General features: G+C 47.1%; 1 protein-coding gene and 1 long non-coding RNA gene across 2 annotated transcripts; both read right to left on the reverse strand.

The window, feature by feature from the left end:
* Window positions 1-2,404: 2,404 nt before the first annotated feature.
* On the reverse strand, window positions 2,405-9,386 carry LOC144720545 (uncharacterized). The gene is made up of 4 exons (XM_078597336.1): window positions 9,193-9,386; window positions 7,121-7,184; window positions 4,909-5,041; window positions 2,405-3,093 (listed from the first exon to the last, which is right to left on the reverse strand). Exons 1-4 carry the CDS (start codon window positions 9,193-9,195, stop codon window positions 2,955-2,957), a joined length of 339 nt encoding a protein of 112 aa, XP_078453462.1. The 5' UTR covers window positions 9,196-9,386; the 3' UTR covers window positions 2,405-2,954.
* Window positions 9,387-13,037: 3,651 nt separating this feature from the next.
* Window positions 13,038-16,674, reverse strand: LOC144720744 (uncharacterized). Its single transcript, XR_013585796.1, has 4 exons — window positions 16,461-16,674; window positions 16,149-16,278; window positions 14,137-14,237; window positions 13,038-13,643 (listed from the first exon to the last, which is right to left on the reverse strand). It is a non-coding gene; the product is annotated as an uncharacterized LOC144720744 (long non-coding RNA).
* Window positions 16,675-17,650: the final 976 nt, after the last annotated feature.

Genomic DNA, 17,650 nt, shown 5'->3' on the forward strand with positions numbered 1-17,650 from the left:
AGAGATTGCTTGCTGGCAACGAATACTGTTTGATAATACAAACCCCGAAAGCCAATAGGCCGATGGACTACAATCATATTTCATTATATCTACATGCGTAGAATGGAGTTCTGCTCATAATAATATTCGCCTCGATATTAGACTCATCAAGGGGTGGATAGAGATGAGATCGGCTCGCGTGCAAAGCGGTGGGTGAAACCGTGAGAGATTAAGACTTCATCCAGCAGGGGATAGATCATGGCTGATGATTCATGGTTATTTCAATACGAGACCATTTATTTTTCATACAGATCTCTGCGTGTTATTTTTGGTGATGACACTGCCTTGTTCGCGGTGCACAAACACTAATAAGAAAAAGAAAACCTTGACACATTCGTGAATGACATGAAAGTTGAGTTAATATATAGATAGGAGGGGGCGGTAATCTATTTGCTCTAAAATATGGCCATTTCGTAAAATGTCGTCTATTATGCTTTACCTTTTATGGCAGTGATATTAGTGAATGTGAATGAGATTTTGGTTTTTCGGTCCGGAAAACTCGCTTCTACGTGGAGAGGCAAACCAGGCTTGTAAGTAATTGGGCAAGACCACGTTTTTAAATATTCCAGTCGAGTGCTTGTGAGCACACACCATGTGTTCACACACGCACCACGTGTACACACACACACTACGTGTACACACACACCATGTGTTCACATACCACGTGTACACAGACACTACGTGTACACACACCCACCACGTGTGCACACACAATACGTGTATATACACACACGCCACGTGTACACACACACCACGTGTACACACACACACCACGTGTACACACACACACCACGTGTACACACACACACCATGTGTACACACACACCACGAGGACACAGACACTACGTGTACACACACACACACTCCACGCGTACACATACACACCACGTGTACACACACCACCACGTGTACACATTGTGGGGAACACAGGTGGTGCATCTGCCAGTCATCTCAGTCAGTTAATCCATGGGACCTGGGTCTGCCCCGTGACCTCCTGCCAGCAGCGAGCCTTCGGCACTTCACGTGGCCGCTGGGTGCACCTAGCCTGGCACTGGCGACGCGGTGACGTCACCGCCATTTAGTGGCGAGCGGCGGTTGATGTTGCTGTCCCACGTGATGTCGAGAGCGCTGATTCACATAAATATTATCCGTAGAGTTTGATATGTAATCATCATTTGTTTATACATTAGTGTACTTCAGTACTTAATGTTGTATTTGTACTATGATCAGTCTAAAAATAGTCTTCCCAGAGCTGAGTGGCACTGCAGGAAATGGAATATTTAACCGTGATTTGACGTTGATTTATTGTGTGCCATATCCTCAATTTCTCTAGAAATTGAGGATATTCTCTAGAAATTGAGGATATGCATTGATGTTACCATGTCGGTGACCCAGGTAGGTCCACCTTTTTACAAACGAGACTCCGATCCTGGCACATTGCGTTCTCACCTGGTTAAATTCGTTGACCAATCATCAGGCACGAACGGTGTCTCACGATTGAATTTGTGGGTTATTTATATGATAATCAACGTACATAATGCATCCATATTATGAAAACCCATCGTTCTTGTACCTCCTGTCGATTGTGCTTACTAAAATATCCGTACCAACGTTAATACCGATTGAAGTATGGTGACCTGTATAGGCATGCATTTAAACAATGCCTTATTTGATGATTCTATTCCAAGCAGGACTAAGCCTGTAGCTCTCCGAACGGTTACAATTAATTTTTATTTCTCTCAATTACGCTAGATTCTCTAATTAGTCTTGGCCAGTAGTAACTAGTTTTGCACAAAACGTCTACATTATCAAAATCAATTGAGTGTCCTTGTTGGCACGCGTGTTCTGCTGATCAGCACGAGGCTAAACGAACGCCAAAAAAATATTAAATATTCCCAAATACAACTGTCGGCATTGGCAAACCACGCGTGCCAATAAGGACACTCAGTGGATTTTGATAATCGATTTTATGGCGTCATCACATTTCTCCCTCTATTTAAGGAACTAAACAGGAGGATTTCTCCACAAATCTGGCTGTCGCCTGATGAAGCTGGTTGTAATTACTGGCGAAACGTCGTACTCAGATTGTAAATGTTGTGGCTTTGCTCTCCAACACACCGGCGTGCTGTACTAGTGACGAATTGGCATGTTCTGTTTACGTGACAACCCTTACTAGTTGGCTGAGTCGGGTGGTGGCGTTTCAACGACACATTTAAATATTTACGCGATCCCACTAAAAAAAAGAACTGTTATGGATGACATTGTTCGCGAAAGCCTACTTCGTGTTAAACTATCATTGTTAACATATCCCTAGCGAGCAACTTGAACATTAACACAAGGCAAATACTCCACAACACCCGTGCAATAGAATTGCAGCTTTGCGTTTTTTTTTATTGATGTTGATGATGCTTTTCTTAATTGTTCAAACAACAGTTCAGCCCCAAAAGAAAAGAAAACAACAATATTTGAGTGTGTGGCCAAGCAGCGTCTAAATAAGAGGCATTAGCGGGAATCTATCACTCAATGGTCCACGGGTTCCAGACCAGATGTTTGACTTGTTGGTGACCTAACAGTTTCAATTTCCTTACGTGAAGAATAACAGCGAATTACGTGATAACCATTTGCACTGAGTAGAGTAATTAACTAATTGATTATCATTCACCAAGTGAATTGGTCATCGATACTGTTAAGTTTTAGCAGCCGGAGGTGGTGTCCCGTATCCGCTTTGGCCCGTGGACCAATGACATGTCCCTGTTGTTGTAACACAATCTTAATCACCAAAATGTATCTATGTGTAGCTGTAAGCGCAAATGGGTGCCACGGCCAAAAAGAATAACAACGCGGTGAGCGTCGTCAGTCTGAAGATGCTTTCTCGAGCGTGTTTCTTGAAGACATTTTTTTGGTCGTTCCGCGTGTTACTTCGATGTCGGGTAGATCATGCCCCGGTAGGGACACGATATCGTGCGGTCGGCAATCTTCACCACCTTGTAAATGCACAACTTCGTGTCCAGCATCAGCTCGCAGTCGCTGTCGTACATCACTGGAATCGAGAGCCTGTGGCAGATGGGGAGTGGGGTTGGGCAACATCAGAGGTGTCACTTTTTTTTTAACTGGAACAGAATAACACCGGGTGATCGAAGCAGCAGTTTTTGTTAACAAGGCTGGCACGCTCGCTAATGAGGTCCACGGTTTGCTCTGGTTAAACAACAAATGTTGCTGGATAACATTGGTATGGAAAGCCAATAAGCCGATGGACGATAACAGATGTGTGTTATTTACCCATAATGCTCCACACCAAGTTATTAACCCATAATGTAGTACAGGAATCGCCCATGTCCTGTGTCGCTTCGTTTTCGGGATGCGGGTTTACGTTCACATGGCGCACGCTTAGACGCCTCCACAAGTGGCAGCGCCTTGCATCACGTGTCCTCTCCACCATCCCAATGCCCTGCTGCAGTCTAGCCAATGGGAGCCCGGTGGCAGCTGTCTCTATGCGACGTTTGTCTGCTGAACTTCTTTCGCAAGTGTTGTGACGTGGCATTAATGTTGGTATCACCGTGCCGTGATTTGGATATCACAAGCACAAGGAAATAAAACGGAGCAGAATTCTGGTCCATCAGCCTATCTGATTTTCACCGAGAGACAGAAGGACATATGTTCGTATCATCGTGTACCCACAATGCTCCACGCATACCCACACATCATGTTGTGTATGATGTTACTTGTTTGTTGATCGGGGATCCAGGTCGTATGTGGAGCACTCTTGCCGAAAAAAAAACATTGGCTAATAGAGAAGCGTTTGTTTAATCAGCCTGGCTAAACAAAGTAATTATTTGGTGATACTCTATTGTTCAACTGGTGCTCAATCAACAACAATAATTGGGAAGTTAAATTGTACTCTTTGGTTCTTTCGTCCGGACGCTTGTATTGCGCCCGAAATGTCGTGATTTTTTTTATTTTATACTTACGTGACTTTACCGAAAGAACCAAAGAGTATGAATTCCTGCAGTCACGAAAGCTTAAAATCCAGTAAAATTGTCTATAATTATATATAAAACAATATATAATTTAGAACAATACTGAAGAATGTATGTACTGTACTGTGAAGATGGGCCATTGCCCGAAACGTCGCCTATTATATATACAAATTTTACCTTTTTGTAAGGCCACACAATGTTATTGACCAAAGTGTTGAGTCGGGTGATTGTTGTTTGTTCAGTGCCTCTGGTGAATCCGGGGCGACTGATTGATTGTGAAGACTCATCTGGTTTTTTTCCTTTATCCGGGCTCTCTGTGTTCAAACGCTTAAACTGATCCTGCTGCTGATGAAGCCCAGAGGGGTCAAAATCGGTCCAGAGTTTTACCACTTAAACAAAATACCGCGTGATAATATTGGCGTGGAAAACCAATAGGCCGGTGGACTAGCACGACATTTATTTGTCTACGTGAATACACAGAACGCGAAACTCTGCACCCTCCATTTGCCTTGACCTATATCAACGCGTGAAGCGAGTTTGTGTTAAACAGGATTACATTGAATTTCGATTTAAAGCTTTCGTGACTGCAGGGATTCATCTTCTTGGTTCTTTCGGTAAAGTCACGTAGAAGGGAAATAATAAAATAATGAAAATAAAACATAATAAAATACAATTCTCACGACGTTTCGGCCACAACGCAAGCAGCAGGAGGAAGGCTGCTTGCGTTGTGGCCGAAACGTGGTGAGAATTGTATTTTATTATGTTTTATTTTCATTATTTTATTATTTCCCTTCTACGTGACTTTATCGAAAGAACCAAGAAGAGGATTACATTGGTTGAAAAACACATCCAACAACAACACGTAAAATGTGGTGGTGACTTCTCGGCTTACTTGAGAGTACAGGTCGGGATGTAGTTGGCGCCACAGACGCACGTTTCACATTTGGCGTTGCGCCAAGACGCTCCGATTGGCACGAGTCCCATAGGCGAGCTGCACCCCCTCGAGATGATCTGCACCGCAGGCTCTGTGGGAGTCGCGGTGGACGTGGGGGGGGGTCGGCAAGGAGGTTGTAAAGACGCACATCTCAATTCCACGAGTCGGTCGTCGAAACGACGAAGCAATTCTGCGATCTAAACGTTCAGCTCTTGAGTTGGTGGTGGTGGTGGTGGTTTGGACAAGGCTGAGAAGCATTGTGCATGCAGTGTGGTGATCGCATGGCAGTTGTTGTCATGCAAGGCAAAAAGACGTTTGATTCAGAAACGCCACGGTTCTCGCTTGTGGGACCATGCATTTAACAAATTAAACTAAAACTCAACATAATTCGTGTTTTTTGGGGGTTAGATCGTGTCGGTGTATAGTTATAACCATGTTCATAGTAAAATAAGTGACATTGTAACCTTAAACACACCGATGTGCTGTACCAGTAACGAATTGGCATGTTCTATTTACGTGACAAACCTTACAGATTGGCTGTGTCGGGTGGTGGCGGGTTTAACGACACATTTATATTTATGCGATCTAAGTGTTAAACTGTAACTCTCACCGTCTTACTTAAGATCAACTAAATCGTGAATTATAATACTGGTCGTGAAAACCGACATTTTAAAAGACTGTTCATCTTTTCAAACATTTACAGGATTCTAACTCCAGCGAAGTACCAGTTCAAGCTTGTTAATTTATGAAGATCTAAGCTGGCATCTGGTACTGTAGTTCTCGCCATGGAGTGTCTAGAATAATGTAAATCTCTCCAATGTCCAGGGGTTTGCAACCTGCAGCTCCGGAGCCGCGTGTGGCTCTTCAAGGACCGCTTCGTGTCGCTAGTTATTAGGGACAACCAGCGTCTCATATTCACCGCTTGCATCGCAGCTCTCGAAATATTTGCGGTTTTTAAAACCAAATTCGAAACATGTGGCCACTTTTATTATTTTGTTTCGCCGGCCCCTGGCAACGGAGGAAGACGTGAAATGTTTAATACACGTTTTTTTTGTTTAACTCTAAAATAACCCGTCACTATTCAATTATTACGAAAGGTAACAGCGCGTTCAGGAGCTAAATGCCAACGTCGTGGTCTGCTACATGCCACGACTAGAGGGCTTCAGCACAGCAAGAGAGAGAGTTCGCGTGGTGCTGCTCTTCCTCCTCCTCCTCTGAAGGAATGCAGACCACGGTGGGTTCACTGTGCGGTGCGTGGTGTGGGTCGCATGGCCACAGGCGCATTTCTGCGGCTCTGCCTTTAGTTTCCCACAAAGGAACGAGTTGTGCGCGTCGGGCTGTCGGTGTGCTGACGCGTGTCTTTGAGGAGGAGGAGGAATGTCAAATCCGCCACGGAACCACGAGTTGAAAAGCTGCTGCTCATTAATTGATCTAGGCCCAGCATGTAAAGGCACTAATTGGGCGCGTGTGATGCCATATTTTAGATAATAAAATAAATAGACAAATACACACATTACATTATTCATTCTAGGGAACGCCATGTGTGGCTGATGCTATATGTAACTTTTATTTATTTATATAGCAAGGCGTATTGTCGGCTTATTTCTTGTGTAACTTATACTTTAAACAACGACACTAATTATTATTTTAGAATAAATTTCTAGCAAGCTCGGTTAATTCGAAACCCGAATAAATGTGCACGCGGATGATCGAAAGTTCACCGTCGGTGCGATGGTGATGTCACTCTGCGTATGTGCGTATGTGGAGGAGGCCCGTGAAGGACGCTTCTGGGCAGTTGGAGGCAATCGCCATCCAACAACAACGGAGGGCAGAGGAGCGACGCTCACAACAATGAGAGGAGCGCCGGGCGGCTAAGATGCAGCAAGTTGCCACAGTAGGGGGTACAGCTGGTGCATCTACCGGTCATCTCAGTCAGCTATCCCATGGCACTTGAGTCTGTCTGGTGACCTCCTGTCAGCGAGCCTTCAATACTTCACGTGGCCTCAAAGTGCGCCTGGCCTGGCACAAGCGCCGTAATGACGTCGCCATCACTTAGTGGCGAATGGCGGCTATTGGTATGGTGTGTGTATGTTTGTTGATCTTCTTTCGCACCGTACGTAGCCAACCGTGATAATCGGAGCTGTGTGTGTGTGCGCGCGCAATGTCTCACGTAGAACGGCCGCGTGGTACATCGGCACCAAGCCACAGAACAGCAGCGCGATCAGCAGAAGTTTCTGCGTAAAAAAAACAAACAGCGACAAACAATGAGTTGTGGTTATTACACAATGAGTTGTGGTTATTACACGTTTACATTCGAAACGGTGGACGTTGAGCCAATGATAAATGTCTCGACCTCCTATGTAGCTCACATAGACCGTTGGGGATCAGTGCTGTTTAAAACAAAAAGCGAACTATTAATGCCGGGAAAGGCGCGCGCGGGGAAGTAAAGTGTGCCCAGCACCACGCCCGGCCACCCTGGTCTTTTTCCCGGTGCTGATGTTTATGGGCTGCGCCATGCACTCTTTTAAGGCTGAGTCGACCTAGGGGAGGCCCATAACCCGTTTAGTTATCACTCGCCACGGATGTTAGCCGTGGCCGGCAAGTGAACGTCGGTCAACGGCTCTTAAAAGTGAACGTGAAAAGATCCCGCACAAACCTATCGAAGCTAGACTCGTTGGCAAGAGTGTGAACGTGACCCTTGTTTTTCGCGCTGCAAATAACGTTTGAATAATTGTAAGTCAAACGCGACTGATGATGTCTAAAACCTACCGACTGTTGGCTCAACCCAGTAACTAAATCTGTACAAGGTACGGCAAAAAAACCAGACATCACACGTGACGCGAGTTTCATCGCAGTCACCTTCCATCACCACCTCTGCTGCTGCTGCTGCTGCGTTGGCAGTGGTTCACAAGCACGATAATCAACAACAACAACAACAACACAAGTCAATACATTCGTCAATAACACTATGGACATCAAACACATTTTAACAGGCAACGTTTCGGGCAATTGTCCTTCTTCATGGCACAAGTGTGTAAGTAAGGCTGGTAAAGTGGTGACTCATTAAATGTGCATTTAATATCTCAACAAAAGCAATAATTCCGAATGTATCTTCTAAAAAACGACTGTTCGAAATGGAAGGGGCACAAGGTTTTATGCCGCTGTTACGTCTACTTCATTACGAGACAAACCGGCAATGCGGGCGAGTTAGATCCTGTGATGAACATGAGTTATATATCCTGTGATGAAACACGAGTTAGATATTGTGATTCACGGCGGTCGCCCTTCTGAGCAGGCTCAAACCTGCTTAGCTTCCGACTAATTTGGTCATCGGCATTAAAAAAACCCGATGAACTGTATTACTATCAACGTAAATAATAACGATACTAACATTGCGGTTAACGCACTGAGCGATGAACTCGGTTATCTTGCGTTCGATCCAATGGCAACTCATATCTTCTTAACCGGTCCTGGATACCCACATTCACCAATCGCACTGACCAGCGTGGTGAAGTATGGTCAAACAGCCCCTATGACCGACAAGACGTCTGGAGAGGGCTTCAGCTGCAATCGAATTTCGTAAGCGCCGTACACTCAATCTTGATTTGAAGCTTTCGTGACTGCAGGACTCCATACTCTTTGGTTCTTTCGGTAAAGTCACGTGGGTAGAAATAAAATAAAATAAAACAAATCACGACGTTTCGATCGCAACACAAGCGGCAATGATGACGACCGCTTGTGTTGCGATCGAAACGTCGTGATTAGTTTTATTTTATTTCTAACTACGTGACTTTACCGAAATAACCAATGAGTACGCCGTACACTCACCACTGCGCCACGGCTCCCCACGCTAAATATATTCTTCCAAGACAAAACATCCCCCATATCGCCTGAACATACATTTGGGGGCAACTGCTGTGAGCGAGTAGCACTGCCCGTTACACGAGCGGGCATAGGTGGCCAGCACAAAGCGCGGCCGCCTTTGTCTCCCACAGTAGCGTTGTTTACACACCGCATCAGGTACTCATTTGAGGCTGAGTCGACCTAGGGGAGGCCGGTTCAGATAATCGTCACCGGCATTGGCCGTGAGCGGGAATCGAACTCGGGCCTCGGGGTTCGTGGCCCACTCCCGTTCCCCGATGTACACGCGCCATCCACTCGCTCTCACGCAACACGCGAACTAGTACAGCACACCGGTGTGCAAATGAAAACCGCAAAAAATAAAATCGCACGCGTCCTGACCATGATGCGACGGTGGCTGGGTCAGGCTCTTGAACAAGGACTCAGAATGACAACACAGAGTAGTCGTGGACGAAGTCGTCTCAGCCCACCGTATTTATGCGCCCCTGAGCCCTCATGCTGGAGGTCACGTCTCTGACCCGTGAACGCATTTCTTTTTGGCGAGTTACTTTAGCTCAGCACACGCTAATCGCCCCGCTCTTAAAAGCCCTACGCAAACAATTTAAGCAAACCCATTAATAAAGAGCGACCACGTGGCCTTTGCGTCGATGGTGACCCAGAGGGGAAAAAAAATTTGGCGAGTGAATGGGCGAATCCGTTGCGTTCGTGGGCGGCTGGGTGGGTGAATTCGTGGGGGTGTGAGTCCTTCCGGGCGTAAGTCGGTGGGTAGGTGAGCGAGTTGGTGCGTGGGCCGGTGAGTGGGTGAATGCCTGGAGGGTAATGGGGGGGGGGAATGAATCGGTTCGTGCTTCGCTAGGGGAGTGAGTCTGTTTGTCATGCCTGTCAACCCCTTATCAGTGCCCTACCTTAGTACAGACCAATTCAGACCGTATTGATCACCCCGTTCCCTTATAAATCTCAACGTCTAATCACAATGGAAAACACGAACAAATAGACGGAAAAAATGCCCGTATTGCAACGGCTGTAGGCCGTATGGACCTGAAAACTACATTTCCCTGTACAAGAATATGGGCTAAACCGTATGGGTCGACAGGTGTAGTTCGTCAGCGACTCGGGTTGTGAGAGTGTGAGTAGGTGAGCGAGTGAGTGAGTGAGTCAGGAAGTGAGCGAGTGAGACAGCCGGTCACTGAGTTGGTGAGTCAATGAGGCACTGGCACGTGTAAGCGAGGTGGTGAGTAAATGTTTGAGTGAGTTATTTCGTGGATCGGCGAGTAAGAGAGTGTGCAGGTAAGTTGGTGAGTGAGTGGATGTGTGGAAGAGCGAGCGAACACGTGCTGGTAGGTGTTTGTGGGTTAGTAAGTGAGCGAGCCAATGAGTCGGTGAGCGGTATGCGTGTAACTGAGTGGATGAGTGAGTCGTTGGGTTGGTGAGTCGTTGAGTAAGGCAGTGAATGTATGAGTGAGCGAGCTCGCAAGTGGGTGAATGGAGTAAGTCGGTGGGTGGGTGAGTGTTTCGGTGATTTGATAAGTCAATAAGGGAGTGTTCGGTGAGTGAACAAGCGAACGATCAAGCTTCCTAACAGGCTTTCCCGAGATGTTCCACAAAACCAAACAGACAAACATTGCCTATTCCCACATTAACCATTGCCATGTTTCATCACACAGCAGTCGTCTGTGTCATTTACACGATTGTATGGTGGTGCACACCCGTGACCCTGCACTTTGGAGACAAGGGTTGGTTACTGGGGGTTTGCGACAATATCAGTTTCCACAATATGACGATTGTCAGCGAGAACGTGATGAATACGCGATTTTTTGAGGGATGGGGGGGGGGGTGAGATCGCTTTGACGCAATGTCTCAATATGTGTCGTACAACCCTCCTCCACCCCACACAACCAAAGTGAGTTGCCGGGTGAACAAACACGCCAACGTGCGTGTTGAGCAATCCACGTGAATCACGTATTTGCCGTTGAACTTTTTTCACACTGTACGTCGCCAACCGTGCTAATAGGAGACACGTGAATCACCATGTTTAATACGCACGGTCACAGGCGTTGGCAAGGACTGCTGCTTCGTGACGCGCTATTTATTAAAGAGCACCCGGTATTCACTACGCAGTGCAATTACGGCTCTTGAAATGTTTCGAGGGGGGGGGGGTGTTTCTTTCATAAACCAAATTCGAGAAAAATGCCTCTTTGTTGTTTTGGTTGCCGACTGCCTCTGACCGTGGAGGAGCCCCACCACCTTGGAGACGGAGCCATGGAATCACTCGCTGTACTCCGCAAGTGCCGTGAGAGATCCATCCGAGTGTGTGGACGGATGTGCCACGAGTGCGTGTGTTGATGCGCGCGTGTGAGATGTTCAAGGCTTGAGTGCCGCTTGAACTCACCACTAACCTAATTTTCTAACATTTAAACTGCGGCTATCGCCGATTTACGGAAAACAATAGCGCAGACGTTACGGGTTGTTGCCCTTGGTCGGGATTACGGAGCGAGGTAGACAGAGACGTTGGCTGCTCTTTGATAAACAAGATCACAGAGTGACGCACGGTCTATCTAAATGAGCCAAAGAATTCCTCCATCAACTTTAGAAAAAATAGTTTGTGTTTGCTGTCCTTCACCCCCCCCCCGCACACTCGTGGCAGGAGGCACTCTCCTCCTGCAGTGGATTGAACACAGGAACTGTGTGGGAAAACTAGACAGATCGGAATCCCTCGATGCGTTTTGTGGCGATTGCATCCCTCGATGGGTGCCGTGCCGACTGAATCCATCGATAGGTTCCATGCCGACTGAATTCAACTATTGGTTTTGTGCCGACTGAATCCATCTATGGGTTTTATGCCGACTGAATCCATCAATGGGTTTTGTGCCGACTGAATCCATCTATGGGTTTTGTGCCGACTGAATCCATCTATGGGTTTTGTGCCGACTGAATCCATCTATGGGTTTTGTGCCGACTGAATCCATCTATGGGTTTTGTGCCGACTGAATCCATCTATGGGTTTTGTGCCGACTGAATCCATCTATGGGTTTTGTGCCGACTGAATCCATCTATGGGTTTTGTGCCGACTGAATCCATCTATGGGTTTTGTGCCGTCTTCATCTCATCGCGACGGTGGGGAATTTCAGGTGGATGAGGACTGCGACCTCCTTGGCGTGGTCGAAATGACTGACTCGTTAAAAGATTACTATTCAGAATGTCAAACAAAGCAACACACTCGTAAATTGTACTGCCATGAAACGAGAGACGTATAATGGGTGACGTTCCGAGCAATGACCCTTTATATGTGCAATTTTATTGACGAATGCGTTGAGTTGTTTTTGATGTATGTGCTTGCGCACAAACCACCGCCAATGCAGGCGCGTTACCAAAGAGAATGTGTTTCATAACAACAACAACAATACAAAATAATGACCATTTGTTCATCTGGGAAAGCATGCGCATACGGGTTGCGGTGTGTTCGCGATCTGAGTTCGGTTCCCAACTGTGGCTCACAGCGGTGTTGAGTGATTTTTTTAACCGGTCCCTTTAACCACCCAGCATTGACCAACCGCCCCATGACCGACAGGGTCTGGAAAGGCCTTTAATCCAGCAGTGGGTTGACAGAGCTCTGCAGAAGTTCCGTTCATTTAAATAAAGGTAATTTGGAAAATCTAAGAGCATTATACTCTTTCGGTAAAGTCACGTAGGTAGAAAAATAATAGATCACGACGTTTCGATCGCAACACAAGCCATCATCATCAGGTTGGACAACCACGGCAAGTAGGGGGGGGGAGAGAAGTGGGGGGGGGGGGGCAGAAAGTTGACCCCGCAGCAGAACTCGGGTCACTGCAGTAAAGTGGACCACCGCGGCAGCAATGCCGAGGCCTCTATAACCTCGTGTCACGGCAGATCTCTCGCCTACTTCAGCACTATACACTACACTATACACTACACTACTACACTATACACTACACTATACACTACACTATACACTACACTATACACTACACTCTACACTACATTATACACTACACTATACACTACACTCTACACTATACACGACTATACACTACACTATACACTATACTATACACTACACTCTACACTACACTACACACTATATAACCTCGTGTCACGGCAGATCTCTCGCCTACTTCAGCAGTTGTTTTCTTGCTGTGGTTGTCCCACCTGATGACGATTGCTTGTGTTGCGATCGAAACGTCGTGATCTATTATTTTTCTACCTACGTGACTTTACCAAAAGAACCACAGAGTATGGATTTCTGCCGTCACGAAAGCTTCAAATGAAGATTCTGCAGCATGATCTGTTGGCTGTCCATCGAAAACGATCACGGCGTTATGCAATGTCGGCAGTGAATAGTTATGCAAGCTAAATGAGCTACACGTGAAGGATTCTAACTAACTATGCTCACTGGTACTAATTGGTAACTATTCGTAATATCAATCAAAAAATCTGCTAAGATCAGATTTTTTTTTAACGTGTAATTATCATCAGGCACCACGGTGTGACGTGTGGTCTCTGGTCACTCGTGATCCTCTCTGTGTCTGTATGTGCTCTCAATGATCAATCGCCTAATGGTGTGTGTGTATATATACAAACATTTTACTTGCGGCATGGACGCATTTCTTGCCGAGTTGTTTTTCCTTCTCCAGTCACTGACAAGTAGGGTAAAGAGATCGAATTATTGTTACGTAAATAAACGTAGGTTCGTTCGAGAAACTTCACTCCCGTATTGTGCAACAGTTGAAACCGTTCGCCTACCGAGGTCACTCACTGCTGGTGTCGCGTGACGTGATGATGTCCACGCCGCGTCCTGCTTTTGTAACCGTCTGTAACGAGGTGGAATGCGTCATGCTTAGCGGACCCTTTGCTCGCTGCGCTCAAGCACATTTATTCAACGGAATACCGAGTGCTTGGCATTTGTAACCCGAAAAGTAATTTTTCAAGCGATATTTACTCGAATCAAAGCAATATTTGAGTTTGAAACACGGTCACAATATGGGCACCCGTGACTAAGTACTGGATGAGACATCCTTATGTCAATGTTACACTTGGAGTAACTTTCTGTTTCCCGAAACGGAATTGTCTCTATTGCAATGACCATTATTGGCCGATGCGCACATCTTCTTCACGAGCGGAGCTTTAATGACATGATACACAGTCGAACTACTGTGGACATACAACCCGGACCAGAGAGTTAAACCGACGCAGTCTGCGCTCCTTCGATGTTAAAAGGAACGGCAAAAACTACACGGGCTCTCTCTAGAAGCCCTCTCCTGGTCAGCAGATCTCGACATTTAGTTCCTAAACATATTGCAATACCCAAGAGTGTTTAGCGTGTTTCATTCGTCGTCACGAATGGTCCCGTTCAGGGAGTCGCCGGCTATTTTGCGAGATTCGTGTTGTGATGAGCAGAGCAGCAACTGAAAAGACAAAAGAACATCGACATTGTGGAGAACGAGTTACAGATTCCTGAAGGATTGCTGCACAACGAACAAAAGAGGCCTTTCACGGTCGTGAACGAAACGCGAATTGAAAGAAAAGAAAAGTGCAAGCATCATCTGAGAGCAAGGGGCGTCAGGCAATAGCGGGTGCTTGTGCAAGTAAGCTCCTTGTTTTGTTTTAATAAGGACATGGAGAGGGGGAGTGAAGGGAGGGAACCAATCTATCACGATGAATCGATTAAAGTGCATTCCCGCGTACTGAGTTTATTTAGCTCACTGCTCTCATCACCGACGGCCCAATCCATTCGGGATGAAAATCCGGTCCGTTGTTTCAGAAGCGGCACTGTGCCCGGAGCGGTCCCGTGCCGCCCTCTACTGTCCAGCGTAACATCCACGCTCCACGTGTCGATCTCCACTCAGAAATGTCAACGATTCTCATACAAAGGTGCCATTGCCGATTCGGCGTCGTCACTCGGCGTGGTAGCTCGTAAACGCCAACTGTGGTCACGCTAGCAGACGCTTCTGAAACGCCGGCCAATGCATCGATAGGATGCAACGTAGAACGTGGAGTGTGTCATTGCGTGAGCTCACGAGAGCGTCCTTCACTGCGGAGCAAGGGATGTGGAGCTCCACGGGAAGAGAGGGAGCGGTGGTGCCAATAAGCCCTGACCGGGCCAATGGCTCTAGGTCCAATACCGTCACCGTTGTAAATTCTATGGCTCGCTCCCTTTAATGGGGCATTTAGCGACCACAGACTTCCAATAATATCTCAAAACGGCTCCGATATCCGCCACACAGGAAGCATGAGATAACAACAACAACCATCCAAAGCAATGCTAGAGTTATGACAAATTAATGGCGACAATAGATAGGAGGGGTAGTTGACGGTGCTGAGTTGTGGTGAGGTACCGTCACGTGTGTGGCGGTGCTGAGGGCATCGATACGGAGTGGGGGGGGGTGCTATGTGTGTTTCATTTATAAAAACATTTGACATTTAAAGTGTAAATAAGCTACACCACGATGTCTGTGCGAAATCGGTCTTTATATGGAGTGTGTCATGCTCATTGTGTAAATAAAGACCTTGCTAGGTTTAATCTCTCAGCCACCTGAATCACAACCAGAGCTAAATAATTAAGTATAGGCCCAGCCGCTATGAGATTACACTCCGGTTTTTTGTGTGTATATTTACAACAGCCACGTTTGCAGTGCGGCAAACCTGGGGAGGATTTCTTTTGCATTGATTCTGGACTTTAGAAGCGACCCTTGCTTTTGACAATCGACATGCTTACGTGTCACTCGGAGCGGTCTGTAACGACGTTCTGGAAAGTATTTTTGGCACGCCACATGCATCTCGCCTTGTTTTGTCCTCATGATATTGTGAGCCAGAGGTGGGACAAAGTCATTGTTATGCAAGTCACAAGTAAGTCTCAAGTCTTTGCTCTCGAGTCCCGAGTCAAGTCGAGTCAAAGATGAGGCAAGTCCAAGTCGAGTCTGAAGTCATCAAAATCATGACTCGAGTCTGACTCGAGTCCAAGTCGCATGACTCGAGTCCACACCTCTGTTGTGAGCATATATATAGCAACACGGGGAACAACACAGTAATGTAGGATTGTTATTATTATCGATAGTCACACCTTGTACTCCACAACCGACACCGATAAATGCAAACGCATTGCAGAGTTCTGGAAACGAAATCGAGAGAGCCTCCGGCAATATTGCTCTGAACATCGTGGGTTCGAATCCCACCCGCAAGGTCTTCTCTAGCAGCGTGGAGATGAAAGGGCTTTTAGGCTCTTGAGGAGACAAAGGCGACGACGAGGAGGAGGAGGATGGGGAGGAAGGAGGTGCGGGGATCAGAGACGCGGCTCCTGTCGCTGCCTTCTCTCTCACCCCACGACGCCGTGAGAGTCGCAGGGTTGGCTGTGGTCGGACTTGGACACCGTCTTGTAGCGGCGGCGGTGGCGGCATTGGGCCAGGAGCAGCTCGCCGTCGTCGGGGATGCCTCGGGGGCTTCAGGCTCCTGCGAAAAGGAGACGCACGGCGGCCCAGGGCGGTGGGCTCTCAATCAGAATCTTTTGATTAAATTAATTTGATCAGAATCTGTATTAACACTGGAGTAATCCGTGGCCACTCCCTTGAGTGTACGGAGGCGCATGAAGAGAGTGTGTGACTGTGTGTGTGGCCTCAGCCTCAAATGAGTACCTGGTGCGGTGTGTAGTAAACATCGCAACTGGGGAGACAAAGGCGGCGGGCGTGGTGCTGCCCACCCACCCCTCGTGTGCCGTTCCGGCCTTCATACGTGCTCACTAATAGCACTTGCCCCTACAGTCTGCTACGGCTAAACGGGGGATCTTTGTCTTTGTGTGTGTACACGTGTGACGTACGTGTGCGTGTGTTTACACGCAAGCCATTAGACGCAGACAGCGTGAATTGCTCAGCGCGTCACGTGGCACTCATTAAACAATCGTCTGGTGCGTGCAGCGTGGAAAGAGTTAATTCGTTTTTGAATAGGAGGGAGTCAATCGACAAACGCGGAAAGACGGGGGAGCGTGGTCAGTCGCGGGGACTGGAGATTGGTCAACCCTGGATTCATCGATTCAAATGGGATTAGAACAATACCATTGTTATTCAGCTCAAAATGCGTGCATCGAATGGTGCCCTTTAAAAACAAAATTTAAAGCACCGCACAAGCTCTGGTTGCAGCGCGTCTTGCAGGAAGCTTCTTCGGCAAGTACAGAATACTCGGGGAGCCTTTGTTCAATCGTCAGGCAGACCGCGTGGGATCGTCAGGCAGACCACGTGGGATCCTCAGGCAGACCACGTGAGATCGACAAACCACGTGGGATCGTCAGGCAGACCACGTGGGATCGTCAGGCAGACCACGTGGGATCGTCAGGCAACCACGTGGGATCCTCAGGCAGACCACGTGGGATCGACAGACAAACCACGTGGGTTCGTCAGGCAGATCACATGGGATCGTCAGGCAGATCGCGTGGGATCGACAGACAAACCACGTGGGTTCGTCAGGCAGTCGCAATGAATTGTCAGCTCATCTAAAACAATGAAACTCAAATGGCGGGATTTGATTGATAACTGCTGAAATAACTGCTGCGCCACCACTCACACCTCACAGCACTCATTGCCCTGACGATGTTTGGGATATTTGCCCAAAAATATATTTTTTGTCCTTAAACCCGCCACCACCCGACAGTCAATAGGAATGTTTGTCACTTCAACAATGACATGCCAATGCGTTACTAGTAGAGCACACCGGGGTGTCGGAGAGTAAACCCACAACGTTGACAACGCTTCGCTGGCGATTACAAACAGCTTCGTCAGGCGATGAGTGATGTGACGTCTTCTTGGTTCTTTCGGTAAAGTCACGTAGAATG

Source organism: Lampetra planeri, chromosome 9 (genome assembly GCF_965212315.1).
Source record: "Lampetra planeri chromosome 9, kcLamPlan1.2.h2, whole genome shotgun sequence".
In the NCBI taxonomy this organism is placed as follows: domain Eukaryota; kingdom Metazoa; phylum Chordata; class Hyperoartia; order Petromyzontiformes; family Petromyzontidae; genus Lampetra; species Lampetra planeri.